Genomic DNA, 26,970 nt, shown 5'->3' on the forward strand with positions numbered 1-26,970 from the left:
ACCCCAATGTTCACAGAGCCACTACTTACAATAGCCAAGACATGGAAGCAACCTAAGTGTCCATCGACAGATGAATGGATAAAGAAGATGTAGTGTATATATATATATATATATATAATTGAATACCACTCAGCCATAAAAAAGAATAAATAATGCCATTTGCAGCAACATGGATGGACCTAGAGAATTTCATACTAAGTGAAGTCAGACAAAAACAAATATTATATGACATCACTTATTTGTGTGATCTAAAAAATAATACAAATGAATCTATGTACAAAACAGAAATAGACTCAAAGATATAGAAAACAAACTTATGGTTACCCAAGGGTAAAGGGAGGGGAGGAGGGATAAATTAGGAGTATGAGGTTAACAGATACAAACTACTATACATGAAATAGATAAGCAACAAGGACCTACTGTATAGCACAGGGAACCATGTTTAGTACCTAGTAATAACCTATAATGGAAAATAATCTAAAAAATATATAACTGAATCACTTTATTGTACACCTGAAACTAATACAATATTGTAAGTCAACTAAATTTCAATTTAAAGAAACACAGATTTCTTGTCCTGATCACCAGAAACTCCAATTCATTAGGTTCAGAGGGGGACCCAGTCACCAGCTTTATTAACAGCTCTGACCTCCCATCCCCCAAGGCACACAAACATACACAAATGCACACACATCATCTCCACCTGCACCTGCACTACCACCTATACACACCAGGAGATTCTGACACTGATGAAGCCTGGTCCAGTCTTTCAGACACATGGAAACAAAGGGATTACCTCTTTAATCTCACATGGGCCCATCTCACTCTATGCCTCCAATCTTGGCCAACAGGAGAAAAGATGAGCTCATACTAAAAGGGTCTCTTTTTCTATAGATGGGGTTTCAGCCTGGCTCACTGGCTGTTGTATCATTATGAGAAACAGCCTGGTCATTTAAGCACATATGCTAGAGAAAAACTTCCATCCTCCCAGTTTCTAGCATACTTGATGTGGGAACTCAGCAGACTTTTCTTATAAATATAGAGTAACTTCTCTGCAGTTGCTTCCAATGTCATAGAGTATCAACACCTATCTCTGCTCCCTTAGGTCCTTCCCAAAATGGGCAAACAAACATATAGCTAGACTTCGTCCCTCCATGATTCAGGACCCATGGGCAAATGCAGATGGTCTAAGGCAGCACTGTCCAACAGAACTTTCTATGATGATATTCTATATTTTCATTGTCCAATATGGTAGCCACTAGCCACATGTAGCTATTGAGTTCTTGAAATGTGGCTAATACAAATGAAGACTTAATTTTTTTATTTTACTTAATTCTAATTTAAATTTAAATGGTCACATATGGCTAGTGGCTACTTTATTGATCAGTTCATATCTAAGGTCATTCAGTCATAGGCTTCATACGAAAATAAAGATTATAGTACAGGTTATAATTACAATCGTTCCCTTTTGGAAGCTCCTAGGGTCACATCTGGCTTTCAGTCATTTTTAATTTCCTCAGAGTAATCACAGCTTACAAGGTTCCATCTAGCAGAAGCTCAAAAATTATCTTGTCAAATCAATCTAAAACCAAGGCACATAACATGGTTTAAAAAGTCAAACAGACCACAACAAAAAATATCTTGCACTCAACTATCCTTCTAACCTCCATTCTCAGACAACCACTTGTACCTCTAGCAGTTTTTTCTATCACTTACCTCCTTATTTCTAAGTGATGTTTATTACTACCTCTTAACTCAAAACAGTACACACACCTATTGACTTCCTATTATGATTGGTAGAGTACCTAGCTCTCTTAGATGCCCATCTTGCTCCCTCACCTAATATTATATCACAATTTTTACTTAAATCCCTATTTAATGTTTTCATTATTATAACGTCATAATCTAGACGTACACAAACATCATTCCTGCCGAGCCATGACATGCATCATGATTACATTTCTTCTCTGGTGCTTTTTCCGTTTTCCCCTGGAGTCAGCCGCCTTCTCCTCCTCGTCTTCATTTGCTTGCTTTTATTTGAAACTAGGCTACATTTTCATATACCCTCCAACAACTGTAAATGCTTCTCGTGAAATTTTCAAGCACTGAAATCTGGCAAATGAACCAGGAACCACGCTTGTGGACTCTCCATCCTCCCCTTTCAACCTAGTTGGCTTGGTTTCTGGACCGGATTTACAGCTAGAGCCCTGGAAGCTCCCTTTGTTTCTCTCCTGGGTCACATTTCAGGAAATTCTCTCAACCTACTCCTTCATTGACTAGATCATGCCCTCCGGGAGTCGGTCGGGAGAAAAGTTGCATGGGTAGTAAACTGTTTGTGTGTAGCTCTGTATGTCTGAAATAACTTTATTCTATCCTCCCACCTGAATGATAGTTTAACTGGGTCAAGAATTGGCAGAGTTGAAAAGAAAACACGTTATGAATCTGTGAGGAAGGAGGAAATAATTTCCCCCCAGAATCTGGAAGATTTCCTTCTAGTTTGCAGTATTGTTGAGAGAGCTGATACCACTCTGACTCAGAATCCTTTACACGTTTTTTCCTCTTTGGAAGCTTTTAGAATTCTCTCTTTATCGCTGTTATTCTGAAACTTCAAAATGATGTGCTCCATATGAGGGTATTTTTCATTCATCGTGCTTGGTATGTGAGGTACCCTTTTAATCTGAAGACCCATCTCCAAGGAAATTTGTTTGTATTGTTACTTTGAAAATGTCCTATCATTTTCTGTTTCCTTTTAATGAAACTCCTATTGTTAGGCTACTGGACCTCCTAGATAACACCTCTGTCTTAGCTTTTCTCACTGATTACCCAGGGAAAAAAGAATAAAGAAATGGACAGTTTCCTGACCTTATCTTCCAAATTATGATGAGAATTTTAAATTTCAAGTATAATTCTAAATTTCTAAGTGCTCTTTGCTCTGACTATACTTGTTTTATAGCTTTGCATTTTTATTTCATTAAGGATATTCACTGGAGTTGGTTTGTAGGTTTTTTTGTAGTTTTTTTTTTTCCTTCAATTCATTGCCTCTCTTAGCTCTGAGTTTCTTCTTGATTTTTCTTTTTCTTTTTGATGGGGACGGACTTTTCATATTGGAGGCTTTCCTTAAATGTCTGATCATTTGCTCATATTTAAGAACAAGGCATTTAGAATGCTGATTGAAAGCCCTGCTATACAGCAGGCCTTGACAACTAGTGAAGCTCACTCTAGGGCAATCACGTGGAGACACAGCTCTTTCATCGAGATACCACCAAAATATCTCAGTTTCTGAGTTTCCTAGGAGAGGGATCCTTCTATCCCCACCTTGGGGTAGGAGTCTGGCTGCTGGCACTCTCAGGTTAGATGCTGGAAGGGCACTAGAGGCCTCCTGTTAGACATGCAGAGTTACGTGTATTTCCACTGCTTTCCATCCAGAACCACATCACTGCCCTCCTCTGTACTTGGTACCCACAACTCCAAAACCCATTACTGAAATTTCTCCAAGAAATGCATCTCTCAATTCCCATTAGGATACAGGGGTAGTCATATAACTTCTCAGAATGAAGGTAGGGTTTGGAGTTAACTGCTCTTTAAACTGCTGTTAACAGACCTCTTGGTTTCAGCCTCCTGATTCTCCTCCACCCTGTGCAATACCTGATGCTTCCAATTTCTAAGAACTCTTGGAATTTGGCAGGGTCAACCCCCCAGCTTCTCACTGGTCACGCCCCCCCAACGCCACACACCCCCTCCTTTAGATGCAACCTAAATGCAAAGTGGGTGCGTGAATGTTCCACCATCTTCATATTATTATTATACAGTGTGCAGTTTCAGATATTTCCTGACTGGCTCAAAGGTAAAGTTGAACACCCATAATTTTCCTGCTGTCATTACTGTTCTTGTCTTGTTAGTGACTTTTGAGAGGAGAATTGGTCAGAGACATTTTACTTCTACTTCCCATCGTGTAAGAGCATCAGTGGTCTTTCTCAGTACAGGAAAGTTTCTTGTTTATTTTTTTGAGAGGATAGAAAGTTGTTCTCTTCTAATTAGAAGAATCCTGTCATATTAATATTTCTTCATATTCTCAGCATGAATTCTTATCTAAATGACTTACTGATTTCCTTCATTACATGCCTAATACATAGAAAGTAAGAAAAGCTATGGCAAGAAATCAAAAAAGCAAAGTTCTTTTCGTCTGTGGCTGTTCCTTCAACAATCTGGGCTTTATATATTCTCTCCATTAGTGGAGAGAAGGGGAGAGAGAGAGGAGAGGGGCCGAGTTAACATATAAAGCCAAAACTTTTAGGGAGATTATTGCCAAGAGAAGCTAACATTTACATATAAGACTGGAAGCTTTCAACCCAAAGTTTTCTTTTTGGAACACCAAGGAGAAAAGGGAAAATAATGAGGAAATAATCACACTAGAATTTAATGAGACAGGTACCAAACTTCGCCGGGCTGTTTATCTCACAGTATTTTCGATGCTATAGTCTAAGAACAGAATAGCCATCTTCCCCTGAGTAAGCAGAAGCCTAGGTGACGCAAACGTCTCTCAGTCCTGCCCTGCCGCCCGCATGCTTCTAATCGCGCTCAGAACCACTTCTCTCCCCGTCTGGCTGCCATTCATCAGAAGCCCCTCCCACTCTCCCTTTGTCTGAAAACGTTCTCACCTTGTGAGTCCCGTTGAGAGGCCGAGCTCTCTCCCGTGATCCAGACTCAGCCTGTCAGATTCTCACTTTCCCAAGCCAAGGGTGCTGGCACTTGACCAAATCAGGCGCACCTGCTGCAGCTAGCCAGGTACAGGAGCCAGGATCGCGGAGGGAGGGGAGGCCGCTCCTGCAGCCCCGGCCGCGCGCTGAGCTCTGGGCCGGCAGGGTCCACTTTGCAACCTAACTGCGGCCGCTAACACTCTACAGCTGGGCTGACAGGGCCTCACAGCCATGGAGCCTGAGCCAGGCTTCAGGCAGTTCTCTCCGGGACCCACTATCCTTCTGATGAACTGCCTTTCTGCTCAAGTCAGCTGGAACTGAGACTCTGATACATACAGGTTTCATATTAGGATTGCTGAAATAACTGAGGGAAGATCCCATGTGCGGCGGAGCAAATAAGCCCGAGCGCCACAACTGCTGAGCCTGCGCTCTAGAGCCCGCGTGCCCAGAGCCCGTGCTCCGCAGCAAGAGAAGCCACCTCAATGAGAAGCCCGCACACCGCAACGAAGAGTAGCCCCAGCTCGCCGCAACTAGGGAAAGCCCGCGTGCAGCCACGATGACCCAACACAGCCAAAGGTTTAAAAAACAAGTAAATAAAAAATCACTGAGAACTGAAGGTGCAAATCTTGATCTAAGAAATGACAACAAATCCTACAGACAGGTGGGCATCTCAATCTATTTTAACACTACAGACAGGTAGGTGTTTCTTTTGGTATCACAATTTTCTTATCAGTTTGAATAATTTAAGCCTCTGTTCTCAGAGTTCTACTCCAAGGAAAAAAAAGGCTAATATTCCTCTCATCTTGCAGATTTGAGATCAGACTTTAGATTCTTGTTGGGACACATGAGAACCAACATGAGTGAGCCAGCTAGCCTTCCTCATCATCGTGACCGCCTAGACCCAGTCCTCAGACACCAGTGTGCTTAAGGACCTCCTGAGTCTGTACACCTGCCTTCAAAATGCACGTTCAGGCCAGAGCGAGAGCACGGGTACTCAAGGAGGTAGTTAACAGCTGTGGGAATCCTATCTGAGCCCTCTCTTAATTAGGCAAAGCTAATGAGAGCCACTGCCTTTTTGTAAGCAGTATCCAGATGGTGGTTTTAGGTTATCATTACTATAATTAAAGGTAGTGTAAGCTTCAGGGAATCCAAGGTTAAATTCTGGAGAGAACCTTATTTTCTACTCAGGATTTTAAGTAAGCAACTCAAAAAAGGAGAGAGAGGCAAAGGAGAAATTTGTTTCAGTAATAAATAGCTGTTTTATAGAAGTTTAAATAAAATATTGAGAATTAACAGTGCAACCAACACTTCTGGGGTGGGGGATGGGCAGTGGCGTCGATGGTACCACATTAGGGGCTGAAGGGAATCTAGAGATGAAGAGGGCTTCAGCCCCATCTTTACCTCAGACTGACAATCTGGGTGGGAGTCAGTGGAAAAGTGGAAGAGGGATGTGAAAACAAGATACATAAATATGATAAAGGCAGAAGGTCATGAACCAAAAGAGGGGTGGCAGGAAAAATAGTTTTTTTAAAATTTATTTATTTTTGGCTGCGTTGGGGTCTTCATTGCTGTGCACGGGCTTTCTCTAGTTGAGGCAAGCGGGGGCTACTCTTCGTTGCGGTGCAAGGGCATCTCATTGCGGTGGCTTCTCTTGTTGCGGAGCACGGGCTTTAGGCGCGCGGGCTCAGTAGTTGTGGCACACGGGCTTAGTTGCTTCGCGGCATGGGGGATCTTCCCAGACCAGGGCTCGAACCCGTGTCCCCTGCACTGGCAGGAGGATTCTTAACCACTGTGCCACCAGGGAAGTCCCCTTTTCATTTGTTTTTAATTGTTTCTATTTCTCATTCCCAATCAAACATGCCACCGGCGCTCTCCACACACTAAGGCTGAAGTGCACATCGTTTTGGGGGACGGGTGGATTGGTCTAGATTTAAAAAGGCGCAGCCACACTATGATTTGTTTTTTTCAAATTTCCAGCTTTCAGACACAAACACCGCCCCCCCCCCCCCCCCCCGCCGGCTTTCAGTTGCAAGAGCCAGAGACGAAAGAGAAAGCATTTTTCCAGATATCTCAAAGATAAGCTTTGGAATACCCATTGGCCCGGCACAGAGGAGTGGATTGTAGAGTTTTAACTGCAAACAGAGTAGAGAGATGGTAGGAAAAGGGCAGGGATTTGAGGAAAGCCCATCCTGAGGCTGGAGGAGGAAATTTAGGCAAGAAAGGGAAGAGCCAGCGAGTTGAGGTGCCTCTGTTTTGAGCACCTGTGGGCTGAAAGCCTGGGGTGGGGAGGGAGGATTCGGAAACAGGTAGGTTGAGAACCTCAGAATGCAGGAGGCTTGGGCATCACTCCCTTCAAGAACTCACCAAGTGGTCACCCTGGGCAGTAGGGTAGAAATGGGAACAACTTGTGTCTAAGCTGAGAGCATCTGAGATATACCCGCATCCTCTCCTCCAGCACAAAGTGAAAACAATCCAGAAAATCTCTGCAATCCTTTCAGAGGGGCACGAAGGCCTCTGAGAATAAAGGACACGATCCTCCTCTCTGTGTTGAGTCCTCGTGCCTGAGAATGCTGTGTCGTGGGGAAAGGGAACCCTCAGCAGAGGCTGCAAGTCCAGGGGACGATGGGGTCACCGTCACAGAAAATCAGCAGCCCTGGTGGGGGCAGAGCTGAGAGAGAAGATGGTGGGAAGAGAAGAGATGGCCAGCAACTCCAGCCAGAGGTACCTCCAGAACAGACACAGCCAGACCTCACAGAAGGCCAACCAGGAACACCTACCTGCCTGCCCTGTGCCACGAGGTGTCCGTGCCATGCAGCCCCCACCGCAGCTCCTTCCTGCGTGCTGGAAGGAAGGGAGAACACGTCAGAGGCTACACCAACCCTGATAGGTGGCATGAACCGAAAACGACTGAATTTAACTAGTCCTGATTTAACTAGTGATTGAGGAAACCTGAAGCTGCAAAATCAAGTGTTTTCTATAGGTGATTGGTGGCTGATGAGTTCGTTAGATGCATTTCTGGGAAACTACTTCTATTTCTACCCACCAGGCTGTGTGCACACAGGGCTCAGAACACAAAGGTACACACCGAATGCAGTGGGGAAATTGAAGGAAGAAGACATTGTACTAAGTTGGAGGGCAGATTAGGCCAGTATTTATAACAGGATTTTTAAAAAACTGTGCTTTAATGAATTTATGGGCTTTTGACAAGTAGAAATGAGGTGGAGGCATTCCAGATGGCAGAAAAGAGATGGATCAAAGCCTAGGAAATGGGAGGAGGTGGGAAATGTTCAGGAAAAAATGATGGTCCAGTTTGGCTGGAACCTAAGCTCCTCTTTTAAAATTCCACACATGCTCTGCCAGAGCCCTGTGCTTTGTGCCTCAGTGACGGGAAGCGTTTTGTAAACATCTCCGGTATGAAATATATTCGGAGCTGAGTGATGCCTGGAAACATACGCCCATTACTTAGAAGCCCTGTTGCCTCTGTCTGCTTCCTGTCCCTTCCTGCAAATGTAGTAAACAGACTTGTCACCAAATGATGACTCTGGTGGGAAATCCTCTTCTCTCCTGCTCTGTGTGCAGCCCTAGCCCCCAGGGAAGGGATCTTCCATTCGTATTTCATCCTTTCATCAGATGCTCGGAACGCTTTCACCATTCTGCCTGTCCTTATTCCTTGGATGGAGGCATGGCTACTACAGTGGAAGGTGGTGGTTCGTTGGGTGTGAGGTGGCGGTCCAGGCATTTTTATTTTGACAAATCGCCAAAGGCGATCCAGATCTCCTCTTTTCCTTTTTACACTTTCCTTAACCTCCCATCCATTCCTTCATAGAAATTTAGAACACTATCTGGTACATATTTGGTGTCTATAACAATTTGTTGAATGAATGAGTTGACAGGCCCACCAACCCATTTTCCAAGCTGCAGCATGCAATGGAATCAGCAGGAGGGCTTGTTAAAATACAGATTGCAGGAATTCCCTGGCGGTCCAGTGGTTAGGACTCTGCGCTTTCACTGCCGAGGGCGCGGGTTCCATCCCTGATCGGGGAAATAAGATCCCACAAGCCTTGTGGGGCGGCCAAAAAAGAAAAAAAATATATAGATTTCTGGGTCCACCTGAAGAGTTTCTGATTCAGTGGGCCTGGAGCAGGGGCTGAGAACAACCCCCTTCCCCCCAGCCCGCTAACCCCTGCCAGGTGATGCCTATGCTGTTGGCAGGGGGAGCGGGTACACTTTGAGAACCACTGGTCTATATATAGATCAATACGGAAATCCCCTGAATACTTTGACCATAACCCAAAACTGATTGGTACCTTTAAATGTTTTATCTACCATATTCCTGGAAGCTTTTAGAAAAAGATGTTTCCCTATGTTTTCTTACATAAGTTATGAGAGCAACTTAATAGCATAAATTATAGCCACTGAAAACCATTTTTGGAAGACATGGAATTTTGATTAAGAATTCCAGGAATTAGAGACTTCTGAATAAAATGTTATCTTTTTCCCATTCAAGGGCTGATGGTTTAATGATGCAGTAAGATTTTAAAAGCCATAGGACTGCTATAATTCTACCTTGCACTGGCCTTCTTTAATTTCACAACAAAGCAAAAATCAGGCCACCTCTTCTGGAGCGACTGAGAGTTGGATAAAGAGGAGTGTTTCTGTCCACTGCCTGGAGGAGAATCCATTTTAAGAATCTTGGGGCTTCCCTGGTGGCGCAGTGGTTGAGAGTCCGCCTGCCGACGCAGGGGACACGGGTTCGTGCCCCGGTCCGGGAGGATCCCACATGCAGCGGAGTGGCTGGGCCCGTGAGCCATGGCCGCTGAGCCTGCGTGTCCAGAGCCTGTGCTCCGCAACGGGAGAAGCCACAACGGTGAGAGGCCCGCGTACAGAAAAAAAAAAAAAAAAAAGAATCTGGGACTGCCCTATTGTCTTTTTACCCCTACAGGGAAAACGAAACAAAACCACATTGTTTTCACATTATATCAAGTACCCATAAGAGGCCAGGTTTTTGCCTTGTTTTCCAGGCCTTTGTAAAAAGTCCAGAATGGCTTAAATAAGAAAATCTTCTCTAAGAAAAAAAAAATTTTTTTTTAACTTTTAAACTCTAATGTTTAATAATCACGTCAGGCCATAGCTTTCCTTGGGAAGATTATTCTTGAACTTTCCTAACCTGTATTTCTAATTCTATTAGTTATCTGCAGAGTCAAAGACATCCACATTTTGTTAGATCACTGTAAATAAAAAGGATATACTTTATAATGGTTTACCATGTGGATTCTCACTGCTCAGAAATTTAAATGGTCAAATGCCCTTGTTCCTGCAAGCTCCCTGAGAGCCATTAATTCCAATTACACCTAACTAAATATATATTACAGAATTCAGATAAACAACATTTGAGCTACAAAGGCATGGCCTTTTCTCTCTCAGAGCCAGACTACACATGAAATCCCCAATAAAATGTGTGACACAGCTCCTCAAATTTATATCTGCAAGTCTGGTTTTTATATAGTCCTACAGTGAACAGAAATGAGGCTCCTCAGGGCAGAAAATATCATTTGTCTGCAGAAGTGTTCATTGCTCTGGCCTTTTTATTAAAATTCTCACTTATTTAGGTTCTTCCAGACTGAGACTTCAGCTGCAGATTTCTTTTCCTTGCTGTATTTTATAAGACATGCAAAATTAAATACTCCTATATGTAATTATTATTATTTGTAATTGCAGGTTGTATTTTGCATGTTGATTGCATTGCTCCCTGCTGCCCCAGTGTTCCACGAGTATATGTAATTTTACCTTATACTCTAATTACACTTTAGAGAATTTTCCATTTATCTGCCAATGGATTACTTTATCAAAAGGCAGGCAGGCATAGATATCAGAGGGCTTTCATAGCAATAGCAAAAACAGAGCTTGATTAAATCACTTTTAGGAAAGGAAAACTAACCCTGTTTTCACATAATTTGGTAGAAATTCATAACTCGGTCTCCCAAGTGGATGGAGGCTAGCAGAGGTGGGTAGAAGTCAGGAGAGGGCACGGACACAGAGCTCGGGCTTGAGAGTGGAGAGCATCAGAACGGATGAGGGTCAAGACAGGCAAGGAAGATGTTGTCAAGTGAGCAACAGGGCCAAGAATAGCAGAATACGGTTGCAAGTTTGGGAAGCAAGGGTGTAGGATGAATGGGATGGCCAGGGAAGTAAGGGTACCAGGTGAGCATGCAGAGGGGGCCTGGCAGACTTACCGGGGGAGTAGGAGGGTGTGAAATTGGCAGATATATGTAGAAGGTAAGTATCAATAAATCAAAGTTAGAGTTAGGGACTGGCAGCTAAGCCTACGAATGTAAAACTAATGGAGATGCAAGAAAATGAAGATGGGGCTTCCCTGGTGGCGCAGTGGTTGAGAGTCTGCCTGCTGATGCAGGGGACATGGGTTCGTGCCCCGGTCCGGGAAGATCCCACGTGCCGCGGAGCAGCTGGGCCCGTGAGCCATGGCCCCTGAGCCTGTGCGTCCGGAGCCTGTGCTCCACAACGGGAGAGGCCACAGCAGTGAGAGGCCCGCGTACCGCAAAAAAAAAAAAAATAATAATATGAAGATGGAAACAGAACAATCTATTTTGACTCTCCTAATGAGCCTTAATTAACAGCTCTGGCTGAAAACCTCCCATGACAGAACACAGAAGCCTCTAGAGCAGCTTGAAGAAACTGTCAGGATGCGAATCAGCTGTTAACTGAATACGTAGCTTGAGTTTCCTTTAGCCAGTTGTTTTCCATTGTGTGGGTAAATGATCAAAGGTGTGAATCTGAATCGTCAGCAAGTAAACCGGATGCAAAAAAAAAAAGCTAGGAATTGTATTTATGTTACTAGCAGCAACCTTCCTTAGGGAAGGTTAAAATTAATATTTCAGGAGATCTCGTTAAGTGTTTAGAACCATCTCTGCATACAATTTTGAATTCCTCAGGCAAGGAGGCAGGCTAGATGTAGAAAAACCCACCGGCTGCCCTGTAAGTCGTATTCACCTGTCGTTTTCGAAGATGAATGAAGGTTGAATTGAAGCCTTAAGGTAGTGGCCCTCACCCAGGTGGCATATTAGAATTATAGAGGAAGATTCTGATTTGTCCAGGGTGAAACATGAGCATCAGTATTTCTTAGAAACTCCCCTGGTGAATAGAAGGGTTGGGAACTACTGCTACGTGGAAGAGACCTCAGTGAGAAGAACACAACTCTACGTGCCATGATATTAAAGCATGTCCTAGGAGGCAGCCAGGATTCCCCAGGACCTCATGCCACCTTTGATTTTACTTCCTTGTACAAAAGAAGGCATATGGTGACTTTGGCCAATATCAAGGACATGGCTCACCTCCTGAGGCCACCATGACTCTTTCTTTGAAGAAAAAGAAATATGAGAACTTGTTGCTTAATCATGCTTTGTGAATATATCTGATAAGTTTCAATGGTTTTGTAGGCCAGTATTGATGGATGCTGTTGCACCTCTGTTCATTATGACATGTACAGCCTAATTCCTCCTTCCAGTTTCTGAGTGTGTATCCAATGATTTGATGTAACAGAAAGGGGAGAAATGTCTATATTTCCAATAGATACCTGTAGCAGTGGGATGTTTTCATCAAGGCAACTGTTAAGAAGTAAAGAAATGGTTTCATACCCAAGAGAAATAGATATTACAACAGAAGAATGCTTTATAAAAAGTAACATTGGGGGCTTCCCTGGTGGCTCAGTGGTTGAGAGTCTGCCTGCCAATGCAGGGGACACGGGTTCAAGCCCTGGTCTGGGAAGATCCCACATGCCGCGGAGCAACTGGGCCTGTGAGCCACAATTACTGAGCCTGGGCGTCTGGAGCCTGTGCTCCGCAACAAGAGACGCCTGCACACTGCGATAAAGAGTGGCCCCCGCTTGCCACAACTAGAGAAAACCCTCCAACAGAAACGAAGACCCAACACAGCCATAAATAAATAAATACATAAATTTAAATCATATGGGCTTCTAAGAAGACCTCTGCTTTAAAAAAAAAAAGTAACATTGGGAATGGGAGATAACACAAACTTTTGCAGACTCAGGAAAGTAATTTTGAGCCAAAAACAGAGCTACCAAATGATCTAGCAGTCCCACTCCTGGGCATATATCTGGAAAGAAATGAAAACTCTAATTTGAAAAGATACATGCACTCCAATGTTCACAGCAGCACTATTTACAATAGCCAAGACATGGAAATAAGCCAAGTGCCCATCAGCAGATGATTGGTTTAAAAAGATGTGGCGCATATATATATATATATATATATATATATATACACACACACATATATATATAGTGGAATATTACTCAGTCACTAAAACGAATGAAATATTACAATTTGCAGCAACGTGGATGGACTTAGAGAATATCATATGAAGTGAAGTCAGAGAAAGACAAATATTATATGACATCACTTATATGTGGAATCTAAAAAGCAATACAAATGAATCTATAGACAAAACAGAAACAGACTCACAGATAGAGAAGACAAACTTGTGGTTACCAAAGGGGAAAAGGAAGAGGGAGGGGCAGATTAGGGGATGGGATTAACAGATACAAACTACTATACATAAAATAGATAAGCAACATGGATTTACTGTATAGCACAGGGAACTATATTCAATACCTTGTAATAACCTAGAATGGAAAATAATCTGAAAAAATACAAATATTATATACGGAAAACTGAATCACTTTGCTATACACCTGAAACTAATACAATATTGTTAATCGACTTTACTTTGATTTAAAAAAAAGTCACTTTGGCATAGCAACAGTGTCTAACAAAAAATTAGAAAATGTTGGTTAATAAAACATAAGTTTATAAATATGGCTAGAAACTCGACTAACTTTGAGATCATGTGTGCATATTAATTGGTTGATGAACACTAGCCCTGACCTACAAATTTAAATGGAAATAAAAATCCTGTCAAGGATTGGATAAAAATAAATCTTTAAGTCCTATGAAACACTATATGCATATGAGGAGAGTAGTAGCATAATGTCAGCAGGAATGTTATTCATTTTGATTTCTGAGTTAAATTGTCTCCAGGTTCCAAGGTTACATACCAAAGGGATATAGTATTCAAATTTTCTAAGGTGTAAAACCCTCCATCGAATAAAAAAATCCTCCAAGAAAACACAATGAATAAAAGCCTGCCCTGATTGAAACTGAGCTCTGGGTATAGAGCTCTACGTTTAACTTCCTCTTGGCCCCTTCGAGCCCTCGTCCACCAACCTGAAACCAGACTTTTACTTCCATCTCTCCCTCTCATAGATTGAATTCTTTCCTATGAGGTTCTTTGGTTTGATTAAGTAAAGCTCCACTAAATCCTCCTAGAATCAGAAGGAGGAAATAATTTCCTTTTAAGCTGGGACCCCTGCTACCCGAGATATTAAAACAACTGTATTATTATTTGGCAACAAGATTGGGATACTATTTAAAAAGAAAAGTGCTGAAGAGCAGGCAGTAGAAATCTAATTTCAAGTGTCTTGGTAAGAAAGTCTACACTGAAATTTGAATGAACTCAGTGCAAAAGGACTTGTGCAGAAAACAAGGGAGGACAAAAAGGAAGGGAAATAACCATGTGCCAGACAGTGTGCTCGCCGGTTACATGCACCAGCTGACTTAACGCCACTGAAAGAGCAGTTACTATCTCCTTCACACCGATGAGGAAACGGATGCTTAGAGAAATTAAGCAATTTGCCCAAGTTCTCACAATTGGTAAGTGGCAGACCTGGAATTTGAATCCAGGAATATCTCACTCCCAAAGTCCATGCCCTTCTTCCCCACCATATTGGCAAACAAGGCGCCTCCTGGGAATCATATTTTGAAATCTATTTTGAACTCAAAACCTAGTGACAACGTGGGGAACATAGCCAATATTTTACAATATAATAACTGTAAATGAAATATAACCTTTAAAAATTGTGAATCACTATATTGTGATTGTATAATATTGTACATCAACTATACTTCAATAAGAAAAAAGTTTTTTAAAGAAATTTATATCTAGTGAAATTCAAGTATGAACCAGGTGGTCTATCTACAATTAAAGAAAATGAATTATTAAAGAAACACTTCACAACAATCATCCTGCCTCCTGGGATGCATATGGTAAAAATATTTCATTCAATATTAAAGTAAATAAATGAGAGAAAAATCCAGCCAGAATGATATCTTAAGATGTAAAATAGGGTCACAACCTCTAGAATGGAGGATCTATTGCTAGAAGAAAACAAAGGAATCAAATGTCTTCTGCTTCTTGTCGTTCCTGATCGTATTAAGGACAAGACAAGAAATGGGTCTACTTTGTTGGTTCAAGGAAGGACATAGGCCAGGATGCTTCTTCATTGTGGTAACAAATTCCTAAAGAGAAAATCTGAAGCTGTAGCCTAAAAAGGGTGCTAAAGTTAAACTGGGATAACAAAGAAAAAAATGATATACCAATTGATAGGCAAGAGATTAAAATGTAGAACAAGGTATGAAGGGGAGAAGCGGGAGTGGGGTGTGTGCATTTGTGGACCAGGTATGTCCTGCTTCACCAAAGCCCAGTCACAGCCTGTGATAAAAGGGCTAGGAGGCCCCAGCCACAGGTGGCAGTGCTTACTGAGTGTGATTCTCCCAAGCAAGATAATTGTTCCAGGGACCGCAATGGTGGGGGAGGGTGAGAGGCAATCATATTCTTCTTGTAGAAATGTGCGTGGGGATGCTGAGAGCCTGGGTCTGCTGTAAGACAGAGAGAAAGGAGAGCAGTTGAGTGAGGAAGTACTGCAAAGTCCATAAACTGATTGCGAGCTCCCCAACGCTGCCCCAGGGCCTGCTCTTTCTAAGGACCAGTTGTTCAGCATTTTCAGGACTTCCATGAGGCTTCTCTGTAGCCTTAATAATCACACTTTTAAAACTGAGATAGTCTGAGGAGGTGTCTTAGTCCATTCAGCCTGCTCTAACAAAACACCACAGACCAGGTAGCTTATAAACAACAGAAATTTACTTCTCACAGTTCCAGATGCTGGAAGCCCCAGGTCAGGGTGGCAGCATAGTCTGGTGAGGGCCCTCTTCCGGCCAGGTTGCAGACTTCTTGCCGTGTTCTCACATAACAGAAGGGGCTAGGGAGCTCTGTGCGATCTCTTTTATAAGGGCACTAACCCCATTCGTGTGGGCTCCGCCCTCATGACCTAATCTGCTCCCAAAGGCCCCACCTCCTAATAACATCACATTGGGCATTAAGACTTCAGCATACGAATTTGGGGGGGAAACAAACATTCAAACCAAATAAAATAGCAGCGACTAAAGTGAGTGGCCTGGGTGTACTAGAGATGGAATTCTAAGGCCCTTAGATGTTTCCATGCTCCTGGCACTCAACTGATAAGGCAAGCTTGGGTTGGGAGAAACATTTTACTCTCTTTCCTTTTTTACACCAAGAAAGGTAACATGGGGTTGCATGAATCTATTGCTTTGGAACATCCCTCACCTTTGGTTGATCTAGGCTGCTTAGATGGTCCCTACTCCTGCCTTTGGATGAAAGAGGCTAAAGGGAAAGCCTTTAGATAGATAGGTCATCCAGTCTCCCTGAAGTGGGAGCCCCAGAAGGAATCTGTAGAAAATATTTGCCTGGAGGACTCTATACCTAGGAATCCCTACAGTGATGAGTTCTTTGTGCATCCAATTACACAAAATGTTTTCAAATGAGACAGGTTCACCTTGTCTCAATATTCAAGGCCAAGAGCATCTGAAGATAAGAAGACCCAACAAATTGAAGTTGTTAGAAGAATATTTTTAAAATAATAAGCATGATAAGTTAAAAGAGGAATTCTCAAGGAAAAGATTAGAATATAAGACTCTCCACAAAAATCTTGAAACAATTCTCAAAAATATTTCAAATGGGAAGGTACAATTGAAGGGCTTTTAGGGCAGGTTAATCATGAAAGGCAGAGAGCAACCATCGCCAAAAGAGAGCTTGCTGTGCACCAAGGAAGGGGCAAGAGAAACACAGTCAGCCCATATGAGCCAAGGAAAGGCCACAGGCAGTCAGAGAAATTAAAGCACCACCCAGTTTTTAATTTTGATCTTGTTTCAGCATTGTAGGACATAAATATTTCCTTCATGGAGCATAAAGTAAGGGATTTGGAAGACAAAATCTTGATTTTTCTTTGGTGAAGTCATGTGACATTGAAATGTCAGCATTTTTATTTATGTGGATATGAATTTGAATAAGTGCATTGGTGTTCTATTGCTTCTGTAACAAATTACCAAAAATGTAGTTGCTTAAAACAGCATATATATATATTACCTTACAGTTCTGTAGGTCAGAAGTCCAGTACAGGTCTCATCACCTGAAATCAGGTGTCAGCAGGGCTTGTATTCCTTTCCGGAGGCTCTACGGGAGAATCTGTTTTGTTGACTCTTCCAGCTTCTAGAGGCTGCCAGCACACCCTGGCTCACAGCCCCTTCTTCTGTTTTCAAAGCCAGAAACATCCCATCTCTGTGACACGTTTTCTATGACCACATCTCTAGGAAAGGGTCTCTGATTTTAAGGACTCATGAGATTAGACTGGGCTCACCTCCTCATTTCTAGGTCCTTAGCCTTAATCACATCTGCAAAAGTCCCTTTCCTGTGGAAGGTCACATAGACAAAGGTTCCCGGAATCAGGCATGGACACCTTTGGGGAGCCGTTATTCTGCCTGGATCTTCTGCACGATGAGTTAAGCCCACAGGTATCTTCAAGTTGTCCAGACATCATCAGATGCCTAAGCCTTCTCCCCAAATTGAGGAGGCATTTTCCTTCCCCCTTGTAATTCATAACTTCTAATGTCCTTCAAGCTGTGTTCTTTAATTTACTAAAGGAAATGGTGCCTTCTCCGTTTCACTGAATAAAATTTCACTCAGTATACACTTGATATATTTGCTGTTCCTTGTACTCAATTAAAATATTGCACTTAAGAATTTGGTTTTTTGTCCTTTGTTGATCTGTAAACACAACTGCTGTATCAGACACTCTCCCAGAAACAAGTGCTGTATATTTAACTCTCTTCAGATGATTTCCACACCATTTCTGCATCATGGAGATAGAGGATTTTATTGATGCTTTTATTTAACAAGCACATGGTAAAACAAGTATATATTTTATAGACAGAAAACAACAGATACGTGGTTTTTTTTAAATCAAGCTATCAAAACACATCAAATTAGGTGAAGTTGGAGAAAAGAACTTTCCAAAGCAAGTCACTAAAAATGTCCTTTAAAAACCATTGTTGTCATGTTTAAAATACAATTTTCCACACACATGCTATTTCAGAAACTCACTTGCTACTTAAAATGAGGTACCCCATTGATTATCACCTTAAGTTCTCTACTCAGCAGAGAAAGGTCACAGATGCCATAGGAGATTGGAGCTGGAAGGAAACTTTGAAATCTAGTTTCTCCATTTTACAGATGAGGAAACTGAGGCTCCATAAGGTGAAAAGAGTGAAAGCATAAGAATCGCACTGGTTTTACGGGTTGGATTGCCTGTGAACATGATTCAGAATTAGGACCGAAAGGGAAAGATACTCACACTCCCAGGCTTCCAACTGACCACACTTTTTGTTTGTTTGTTTGTTTTATTGAAGTAGAGTTGATTTACAATGTTGTGTTAGTTTCTGGTGTACAGCAAAGTGATTCAGTTATTCATACATATATTCTTTTTCATATTCTTTTCCATTATGGTTTATTACAGGATATCGAATAGTTCCCTAATCTATACAGTAGGACCTTGTTGTTTATCCATTCCATATATAATAGTTTGCATCTACTAACCCCAAACTCTCAATCCATCCTTCCCTTATTCCTCTCCCCCTTGGTAACCACAAGTCTCTTCCCTATGTCTGTGAGTCTGTTTCTGTTTCCTGGATAAGTTCATTTGTGCCAAGTGACAACACTCTTGTCCACAGCTTAAGTTTGAGAATGGATGATGGCCACAGGCCAATGGAGCAGAAGGCGGAGGATCGAGGGGTGTCACGCTGGTGGGGTGAGCACAGAGACAGTAAATGGGAGCCTGTACAAGGTTCTGAGGCCACACGTAGTTCAGCATTGTTTCCCTCAAAGAGTCTAAGCTTTAGTTAAATCTTTGCAACCACCGCTTGCTTGATTTTTAATAAATAGGCAAGCTGATAATCTTTCTTCTGAGGATTTTATTTCTGGTGCCAAAACGAATTGAAATCAGCAGCTATGTCATTGTACATTTTCACCTGAGTATAGAAACATGCAAGAGCAAACAGCTAACCTACTCTCACCTCTTCCTCGACCCTCTCCTCACACATGCGACAGCAGCCAAGACGCTAGGCAGTGTTTTCAGTCATGACTCGCTCATGCTATGCATCGTCAGGCTCTGAAATCTTCGTTCTCACCCATTCTCCTGTCTCAGATCTCCTACACCCGAAGACAGTAGGAACATGGGAAAACATACAGGCTCATTAGACAAACACAACAGCCCATCACATGCAGTGATAACAGTTTAATTCAGGCTTACTGCAAGCGAGAGTTTCACACAGGATTCACTCCCGTGTTTTCACTCTCCCACCATCCCCAATCACAGGAAAAGGCTCCAGAATGGATACCGTCTGGGCTTCCTGGATCTGGATTGGATGTCTGTTTCTTTCCCTAGATTAGGAAAGTTTGCAGCCATTATTTATTTGAATAAGCTTTCTTTCTTCCCCTTTCTCTCTTCCCCTTCTGGGACCCCTGTAATGTGCAAAGTGGTCCATTGGATGTTGTCCCCTAAGTCTCGTAAGCTATCTTCACTCTTTATCATTCTTTTTCCTTTCTGTTCCTCTGATTGGATGAATTCCACTGCCCTGTCTTTGATTTCCCTGATCCTTTCTTCTGCTTCATCTATTCTGCTGTTGAACCCCTCTATTAAATTTTTCAGTTATATTCTTCAGCTCTGTGTCTTGTCTGGTACTTCATATATTTTATATCTCTTTGTTGAAATTCTCAATTTGTTTATGCACTGCTCCCCTGAACTCACTGAGCATCCTTATCACCATTATTTTGAACTCTGTCAGGTAAACTCCTTATCTCTATCTCGTTAAGATCTGTTTCTGGCGATTTATCTTGTTCTTTTGTTTGGGACATATTCCTGTTTCTTCATTTTCCTTGACTCTCCATGTTGTCTCCTGTACATTAGATAAAACAGCCACGTCTCCCAGCCTTGACAACGTGGTCTCACGTAGGAGATGAACTTTATCCTCTAGCCCCACCCTAGCTCTCGGTTGTCTCTCATATGTCTGTGATTGTCCAACTCATCTCTTTTGTTGTTAGTGGCTCCCAAGAGTTGAGGGTTTGCCAAGACCCAACAGTGTCCCAAAGGTGAGGATCCCATTCAGTGCCTAGACGTAGGCTGACTGGAAGCTGTACCCTCAGGAAGCAGCTGGGAAAGTATGTAGTTAAGCCCTTTCCAGGGAGAAACTGGGAGAAGGGCTTTTTTTTACCTGCTCTCTCTGCATTAGGCTCGTGTATATAGTTGTGAAAGAGGGGTGCTCTTGCACCTGTTAATAACCGCTTCTTTGCTTGCTGGACCACGAACGGAAGCCCGATTGCCATCAAAGCCAGGCAACCCAGGGACCCATCCCTTGGGCAACAGAGCAAAAACTGGGGTACAAGCATGTGTACAACCTCTTTCCAGGGAGAGACTGAAGATACATGAAGAGGGCTATTGGGAGATAGCAGAGGAGATGTCTATCTGTTTCCCTGGTCTCCAAGAAGGATTGCAGGCAGCATCTAGACGTGGGCTAAATGAGAAGTCTGATCCTCAGGCAGCAGCTTTCAAAGTATGCAGGTGGAGCTCCTTCAGGGAAAGACTGGGAGATGGTCCATCTTGCCTGCTCCCCAGGGCAGAGCCCTGGGGAACAGACACAATGAGTGCTTGTGCCCTTGTAAACAGCTGCTCCTTTGTTTGCTATAGTCTTGGCTTTCAGAGCTAGATGTTTGGGGGCCTGTCTCTCAGGTAGGAATCTTAAAAGTTGGGACGCTAAGTGTGGGTTCCAAATCCCTCACTCATCAGAGAGAAGCTGGGAGTTGGGAGGCCCCCCATTGTACGGTGCTGGGCCAAGGGTGTGTTTATGGCAAGGGTGTGTCTGGCCTTTTCTGCTCATCTCGATGGGGGTATTTTCTCATTTTTCCGTTGTGTAGGAGTCCCTCAGTTCGTTTCTGGATTTCCTGCAGGTGTGATTGCTCTGTGTGTGGCTGTAGATGTCAAGCTGTTGGTGTGTCCGTGGGAGGAGAGGTGTTCAGGAGTCACCTATATCAACCTCTCTCTCCTCCAGAAAGATTTTTTTTAGTTCCCTGAGAATCTCTTTAGTTCCTGGGTCCTTCTTGCAAACAAAGGCTTTAGAAAGTCTGAAAGGGCTGAGAGTCAAGTTGGGAGAAAGGGCGAAAGAAATCCATACACAGGGCACACTAACATTACCAAGTGGTTTATGAGAAGTGATCTTTTACAATAAATGCTTCCTGCTGTTCCTGCTGCATCTCGGGCTCTGGGATGGATGCTGAGATACAGTGGGGAAAACACAAGCCTGGTCCACGGAGTTCTGAATACAGTGACAGCTGACCAAAACTAAATCTCATGAAAAGAAATGGTCTGCATTTAAGGTTGAAACGAGATTCATCACCTGGTGTGGACTGGAGGTCAAGACAAACGTTACCACCTGATGTGAACCAGAGTTTGCTCATGTACACACATTCGTTGGATTAAAATGTTTTCTTTTCCCTTTTTTTGTCTCCTCTATAGAGGGGCTAAAGATGTCTTTATCATCTGAATAATTTCCTGAACCCAAGGCAATACCAGAAATATAGTATATATTCAATAAATCTTTGGTGCATGAAAAAAACTACGAAAGAGCTTCTGCTCTAAGATTTATTTTTTTTAACTTCACCCAGGAAGGTCCAGGATCCTTTAAGATAATAAAGCTGACATAGGATTGACAAAGACAAAATAAAGGTATGTCAAAGGAACCATGCCGGGAAGGGCCTACAGATGATCTGGTCACTAGAATTTTGAATAAATAGAGTGAATCAGGTGGTGGACAAGCCAAGGTAAGAAACAGAAGGTCTGTGGCTCATTCTGCAGTGTCTGTGGCTCATTCCCCAGTGTCTGACTGCTTCCTGAGGCCACTGTGCATAACTTTCCACCTGTCAAGATTCTGGACCCTTTTCTTCTAAGCCTTTGGGATCAATTTATTACTCATTGAATTCATCCAGTCCAACATCCCTCTTTTGACTCTACCCAGTAACCCCCTCAGGCCCAGACATCTTTGTCAGACCTCTCCTTGCTGGCATGAACTTCCCTCCACACTGAAATCATAAAAAGGAATAGGAAAGAGAAAAGGAGCCCCCCCAAAAAGACGACAAAGGAAGAGTCCTAAAAGTAGGAGAAGTAATACAACGTGCTATCATGCAAGGGATGTGTTATAAAAGGGTGTGGGCAGACTTCCAAGTAGGGTACAAGTGGTTAAGAGCAAGAACTTTGGAGACTCGCTCTGGTAACAACTCTGCTCTTTGCCAAGTGGGTTAACTTGGCCAAATTATTAATTTCTCTGGGTCCTTAGCTTCCATGGATGAGTCCTAGCGCCACTTACCCTCAAGGCAGTTTGTGACGACTAAATCAGTGAATACATTTTAGTATCGGGCACACAGTATGTTCTCCAAGATGGCTAATATCATGATAATAACATCCCTTGGTCCTGGACCCTTTCATAAGCGTATGGACATATATAAAAGATCTTAAAAGGCGCCTTTATAATTACCAAGCCAGTGCCATTTTTCTTTCCAAGGGACCAAAAAAGTCTTAGAATATAGGAAAGGCGCCTGCTTCACCCTCTTCATTCACAGGAACGCATATTTCTTCCTGGAAGAGAGAGTTTGACAGATTATGATGTACAGATGTTGTCAGGAGGGCAGAACCACCTTGTAGTAAATCAGTTTTTAATTTGTGTTTTTGGAAAATTGGGAAAAGGCTTTAAAATGTTCCAGCGACAGAATAGTTTCCCTTTCCTCCGTGGCAGCAACTCCCCCAAAGAGAGCAAGCAGACCTGGTCTTCATCTTGTAGATGGCGGCTGTGGGGCCCCATCTTCCAGTCTCTAGGCTGGGAGGCTCGCCTCCAGGGCAGCCACTCCTGTCGCGTGAAAAGGCACACCTGGGCCTCCTCTGAGCTGCAGTGCTGAGCACGCCTGGGCTACTGTTTCTGCCCTCACAGTGTCTCCCCCGCTCAGTTCAAGTCCCTGGGTGATGACGATGAAAATGAAATGGGAACGGACAAGAATCTGGCATAAGGGATGGAGGGCCAGCAAACACACTTGGGTTTTTAGATTTTTCAAAGTTGATGCCAAAGTCAGTAACAAGAAAAGACCAGATGATGAGTTCCTAGGAAGGTGACTCACTGGGCAGAGCACAGGAATCTTGAATGGGAGCCTAGAAGCCTCAGATGGTGAGAGTGCCAGGGAGAGGATTAATGAATAAAAGAAAAAGACATATCCTGCTCAGAAAAACCAGGCCACCGAAAGCACCAAGAAAGACCGAGTGACAAATGAAGTCTCTACAACTCTAGTACAGACTGTGTGCCCAGAAAGTCTACTTCAGGAAAATGCTACTGGGGGACATAAGAGACCTCCGGGGCCAGGTGGCCGAGCAGTTTTAACCTGGAACCAGATAGAGAAGGGAGCCTGCTTGAGCAGTGCACGAGCCCCAGGTAGACTGCATTGTTGGTTGGCGGCCCTGCATCCATTCCTTCTTTCTTCCTTCTTAACAAAACCTCAATTTGTTTCCATGGATGTTTTCTTCCCCTATACAGTCTCTGAGAAGGCTGACCCCATCCCCAGTTCTTTGGATGGGTCTTAGCTATCTAAAAGCAATCCCATCCTCCTTTCCAGAGGTTTGGTAAATTGTCGTGTGATCCACTGAGACCAGGGAGAGGCTTCCCGGGGCTTCCGCTAAAGCTCTACCCCGCCTTCTGGAAGACATTTTGGACATTCTTCAAAAATCGTTTCTTTGTGATGCAAGGCTCAGAGCTGTCGCCAACCTGGGAATGAAGTCAGTCCACTAAGGAGCAAAGAGCTAAAGAAATACATATATGGGGGCAAGGGCCGTGGGATTAGGTCACTCGGAAGCCGTCTCACCTAGCATTTCCAATTTCACAAGCCCATAAAATCCTTACGGTTGAAGCCAGTTTGATTTCAATGCTTTTGTCATAGGTGACAGAACACCCTGGAAAAGAAGAAAAGAGGAAAAGCAGGAAGAAGAGGAGGAATTATATGTAAGACGCGGAAAAATTATTGCAACTTGCAATAAATCGTACTCCAGCTCAGGTCTAGCTGACTTTGGAAGCCTGTCTTTGCCCACTGTCATCTCACACTGCCTTTCTACTGATGAGCAGAGAGGAGCGCATGCTTCGTTTCCTGCCTCAGTAGGGTGTGCCCTGGACCTCCACACCAGCTGGTAAAACAACTTCTGCTTGAGAAAAAAAAGGGCTATATATAAGAGGAAGGGAAAGAGTACTAATCCTGGAACCCAGTCTTGAAAGGAGAAGCCCAGATCCTATGGAGGTGGCAGAGGCAGAAAGTGCTGGCTTCCCTTCTGTTCTCTGGCTTCCCTGGGTCATGTTTCATCACAGCGCAAATTCTGGCAGCAACGGGAAGGAAGCTGCTAGCAACTCCTGTTCTCAAGGCCTTAGCAGAAACAAGTCGATGGAGAAAAGAAAATGCTACCAGTGGAGTCAAATAGGTAGAGAAATTGACTGTGTACACTTTTGCAAAAAGAGCAGGGGAAGTTGCACCCTTAACTTCATTTGTTTTTATTTTCCTACCCTTTAAGGCAAGTGAAATAAGGCATATATTTCCCCAAACTTTAAGTCATGGAAATTCAGTATGAACATGCCTTTTTATGCACTAAGTACTTTTTCCTTGGAAAAATGGTTTATTAACTGCATAGGCAACTTGATTATCAAAGAACACTTTGATAATACAACTGAACATTCTATTGCCAGGAATGTAGTTACCTAAGATGGACTTAGCATAAGTAATACAGTTACCTGATGTAGTAACAGGTGGAAAGAGGCAAGAGCGTCTATTTTAGAGTAGATTCCCTCCCTGCCCAGCTCAGAAGGTTACCTCCTCCCCCCAAGGCAATGGAAGACAGAGATTCTGATTCCTCCAGCTCCTGGTAGGGAAGAGATAAGTGGGGAGGGGGAGGGAAGGGACGGCACTCCTGCCCCTCCCATGATGGAGCTCCCATCACTTCCCAGTAACAGAGAGTCTGCACACCACCACACAGTCCAAGATTCTCATACAAAGGCTGTAACAAGGGGTAGAAGTCACATGAGAAACGTATCAGACACCACAATTCCCTTACCTCTCCTTCCATGGGACTCATCTGGAAATACCCAAACTTCGTTATACTCATTGATCCTTTTCTTTTCTTTTCTTTTCTTTTTCTGGCTGTGCTGCACAGCTTGGGGGATCTTAGTTCCTTGCTTAGTTCCTTGACCAGGGACTGAACCCAGGCCCTCAGCAGTGAAAGGGCGGAGTCCAAACCACTGGACTGCCAGGTAATTCCCGCTTATTGATGCTTCTGCTCTGCACTTGTGCTCAGCAGTTACCTGATCTCACTGTGAATGTGTGAGCACAAACCTCAGGTGGGTCCCAGGGCTACCTGGCAATCCTGCTACATTTTCCCTATGCCATTCACTCTCTCACTCTTCCAATTATTCACTTTTCTCTCCTTAGAGCTCCAACATTCCCTCCCCTCCTCATTCTCAACCAATGGCTTTGCTTCTTACTTCAATGAGAAAATAGATGCAAACAGAAGAGAATTCCATATCCTCCCATTATCAAATTCACCAATTTTTCATACATAGCAGTGGACCTTGTGCTTATCTAGGCAATCCCTCCCCTTGTACACAGAATCTCAGTCCCTCTCAGCTGCTCTTAATTATGAAAGAGCCTCAAGGGGTTGGTGAGACTCCTGAAAATATATGCAAAACGTCCTGTGTATAAGTATTTTATTCTGAGGAAACGTCCACAGTTTTCATAAAAATCTCAATCAAAACATTTAGCTCCACTATTCTAAGAGCTAGTAATTGCCAACATTTATTGAGCCTTCACTATGTATCTAGTACTAGCATGAATGAGCTAAATTAATTCTTTCTTTTTTAAATAAATTTATTTATTATATTTATTTATTTTTGGCTGCATTGGGTCTTTGTTGCTGTGCGCGGGCTTTGTCTAGTTGTGGTGAGCGGGGGCTGCTCTTCCTTGTGGTGCGCAGGCTTCTCATTGCAGTGGCTTCTCTTGCTGAGGAGCATGGTCTCTAGGCACATGGGCTTCAGTAGTTGTGGCACACGGGCTCAGTAGTTGTGGCTCACGGGCTCTAGAGCACAGGCTCAGTAGTTGTGGCACACGGGCTTAGTTGCTCTGTGGCATGTGGGATCTTCCCGGACCAGGGCTTGAACCCATGTCCCGTGCATTGGCAGGTGGATTCTTGACCATTGCGCCACAAGAGAAGTCCAGTGAATGAGCTAAATTAATTCTCAATGCAATCTTCTGATAAAAATATTATGTACTGGGCTTCCCTGGTGGTGCAGTGGTTGAGAGTCCGCCTGCCGATGCAGGGGACACGGGTTCGTGCCCCGGTCCAGGAAGATCCCACATGCCGCGGAGCAGCTGGGCCCGTGAGCCATGGCCGCTGAGCCCGCGCGTCTGGAGCCTGTGCTCCGCAACGGGAGAGGCACAACAGTGAGAGGCCCGCGAACCCCCGCCCCCCAAAAAAAATTATGTACTGAGATATCTATATCACAGGTGGGCAAACTGACGCTCAGATGCTCAGAGAGTTTAGATAACCTATTCAAGGTTGTACAGCTCGAGTTGCAGGGCTGGGATTTGAGCACAGACAGGTGCTAAAGTCCATCACACTAGGAGAACTGGCCACCAAGGGATAAAGGATTTAGGATTACTTTTTCCTTCCCCTCATCTTACCTTTGGAAAACTTATACAAAAACATATATATAAATTCTCATAAAGGAAATGCTATTTTACAGTCAAAATTATTCTAATAAAGCACAAGGCCGGGGAAGGTGAATGGCTTTACTTCACGAGTAATTTAAATGATATATTGTTTTCTACTTTGTACATCATTTTTTAATGAACTATTACGAGATATTATGCAAATGAAAAGTTATCAACCTTCTATAAATAACAAAAAAGTACCTCAAATATATAA

At 43.2% G+C, this 26,970-nt stretch overlaps 1 protein-coding gene and 1 long non-coding RNA gene across 2 annotated transcripts in view; both read right to left on the reverse strand.

The window, feature by feature from the left end:
• LOC141275991 (uncharacterized) overlaps positions 1-8,450 on the reverse strand; it is a 294,048-nt gene extending 285,598 nt beyond the window's left edge. Inside the window, exon 1 of the long non-coding RNA XR_012324726.1 lies at positions 7,475-8,450. This is a non-coding gene — a long non-coding RNA (uncharacterized lncRNA). The remainder of the gene's footprint in view (positions 1-7,474) is intronic.
• Positions 8,451-17,092: 8,642 nt separating this feature from the next.
• UBE3D (ubiquitin protein ligase E3D) overlaps positions 17,093-26,970 on the reverse strand; it is a 343,799-nt gene continuing 333,921 nt past the window's right edge. Inside the window, exon 10 of the mRNA XM_019929363.3 lies at positions 17,093-22,605. Within this exon, the coding sequence (XP_019784922.2) occupies positions 22,546-22,605 (60 nt within the window). The 3' untranslated portion in view covers positions 17,093-22,545. The remainder of the gene's footprint in view (positions 22,606-26,970) is intronic.

Source organism: Tursiops truncatus, chromosome 12, assembly GCF_011762595.2.
Source record: "Tursiops truncatus isolate mTurTru1 chromosome 12, mTurTru1.mat.Y, whole genome shotgun sequence".
Lineage (NCBI taxonomy): Eukaryota > Metazoa > Chordata > Mammalia > Artiodactyla > Delphinidae > Tursiops > Tursiops truncatus.